The sequence below is a fragment of the Colobus angolensis genome, unplaced genomic scaffold (assembly GCF_000951035.1).
Source record: "Colobus angolensis palliatus isolate OR3802 unplaced genomic scaffold, Cang.pa_1.0 Scaffold119, whole genome shotgun sequence".
NCBI lineage: Eukaryota > Metazoa > Chordata > Mammalia > Primates > Cercopithecidae > Colobus > Colobus angolensis.
In genome coordinates this window covers 6760786-6761743 of record NW_012113030.1, presented here as the reverse complement: position 1 = coordinate 6761743, position 958 = coordinate 6760786, and the positions used below count along the sequence as shown (strand labels likewise).

At 62.6% G+C, this 958-nt stretch overlaps 1 protein-coding gene across 1 annotated transcript in view; it reads left to right on the top strand.

Annotated features, from left to right (window-relative positions):
• Positions 1-456: 456 nt before the first annotated feature.
• The window catches only part of LOC105500713 (tetra-peptide repeat homeobox protein 1-like), a gene marked incomplete at its 5' end in the record, with an annotated part of 8214 nt that continues 7712 nt past the window's right edge, over positions 457-958 (top strand). Inside the window, one exon of the mRNA XM_011926359.1 lies at positions 457-636. Coding sequence (XP_011781749.1) covers positions 457-636 — 180 coding nt within the window. The remainder of the gene's footprint in view (positions 637-958) is intronic.

Below are 958 nucleotides of genomic sequence, written 5' to 3'. Positions count from 1 at the left end.
CACTGCACTCCAGCCTGGGTGACAGAGCGAGATCCCCTCTCCAAGAAAAAGAAAGAAGGAAAGAAATTAAACCATGCAGTTGAGTGGAGCAGAGGACTGGGCAGGTGTCTGCACCCCTGCAAGTGTCAGGGTCCCCATAGCCCTTGGATAGGAGGGGAAGGGGCAGCTGGGGAGGGCTGAGCAGGCCTGAAGCAGCCCTGTCCGCTCCCAGGTGAGACGACTACGCTGCCTGCCTTCCCTTCTGTGGGGTCCCTAATAATACAGGAGCTGTTATCACGCCCATTTCCTAGATGTGGATCCTGAGGCCCAGAGAGGTGCAAGGTCTGGTCCGGATACCAGGCTGCCATCCGCGGTGCTGCCCCAGCCCACACTGCCTGGGCTCCTGGCCTCCGGCAGGGGACCCGGTACCTACGGGGGCTGGGGGCTGCCTGGGGGCTTCTCTGACCTGTTTCCCTCCCTCTCCCAGGCCCTCCCGTGGCCCCGGACCCTCCAAGGAGACAGCGGCAGGAGCGGACGGTCTACACTCAAAGCCAGCAGGAAGTGCTAGAAAGTTACTTTCAGAACGACCAGTACCCGAACTATAACAAGAGACTGAATCTGGCGAAGACACTCGATCTCAAGGAGCACCAACTGCAGGTCTGACTCCCAGCCCCACCCTGCCCGCCCCAGTCACCCCAAGGAGCCTCTTCACCTCTGTCATTCACCGGGGCCTGGGCTGCCCGCCCATCTCCTGCCCTGCCACGCAAGGGGTCCCGCCAGTGTAGACCCGGGCTGCATCTTGAGTCCTGTTCCAACTCTGTGCTAACCCAAACCCGCCCACAGGATCGTTCCAAGCGATGTCCTGTGGACCCGCCCACAGGACATCGGTCCCCCACGAGGTCTCCCGGTGCCCAGACCTCAAGCCCCCCTCAGAACCCGCGGTCCCTCCCCTCAAACCCTCCCTGGCCCCCCGGGCTCC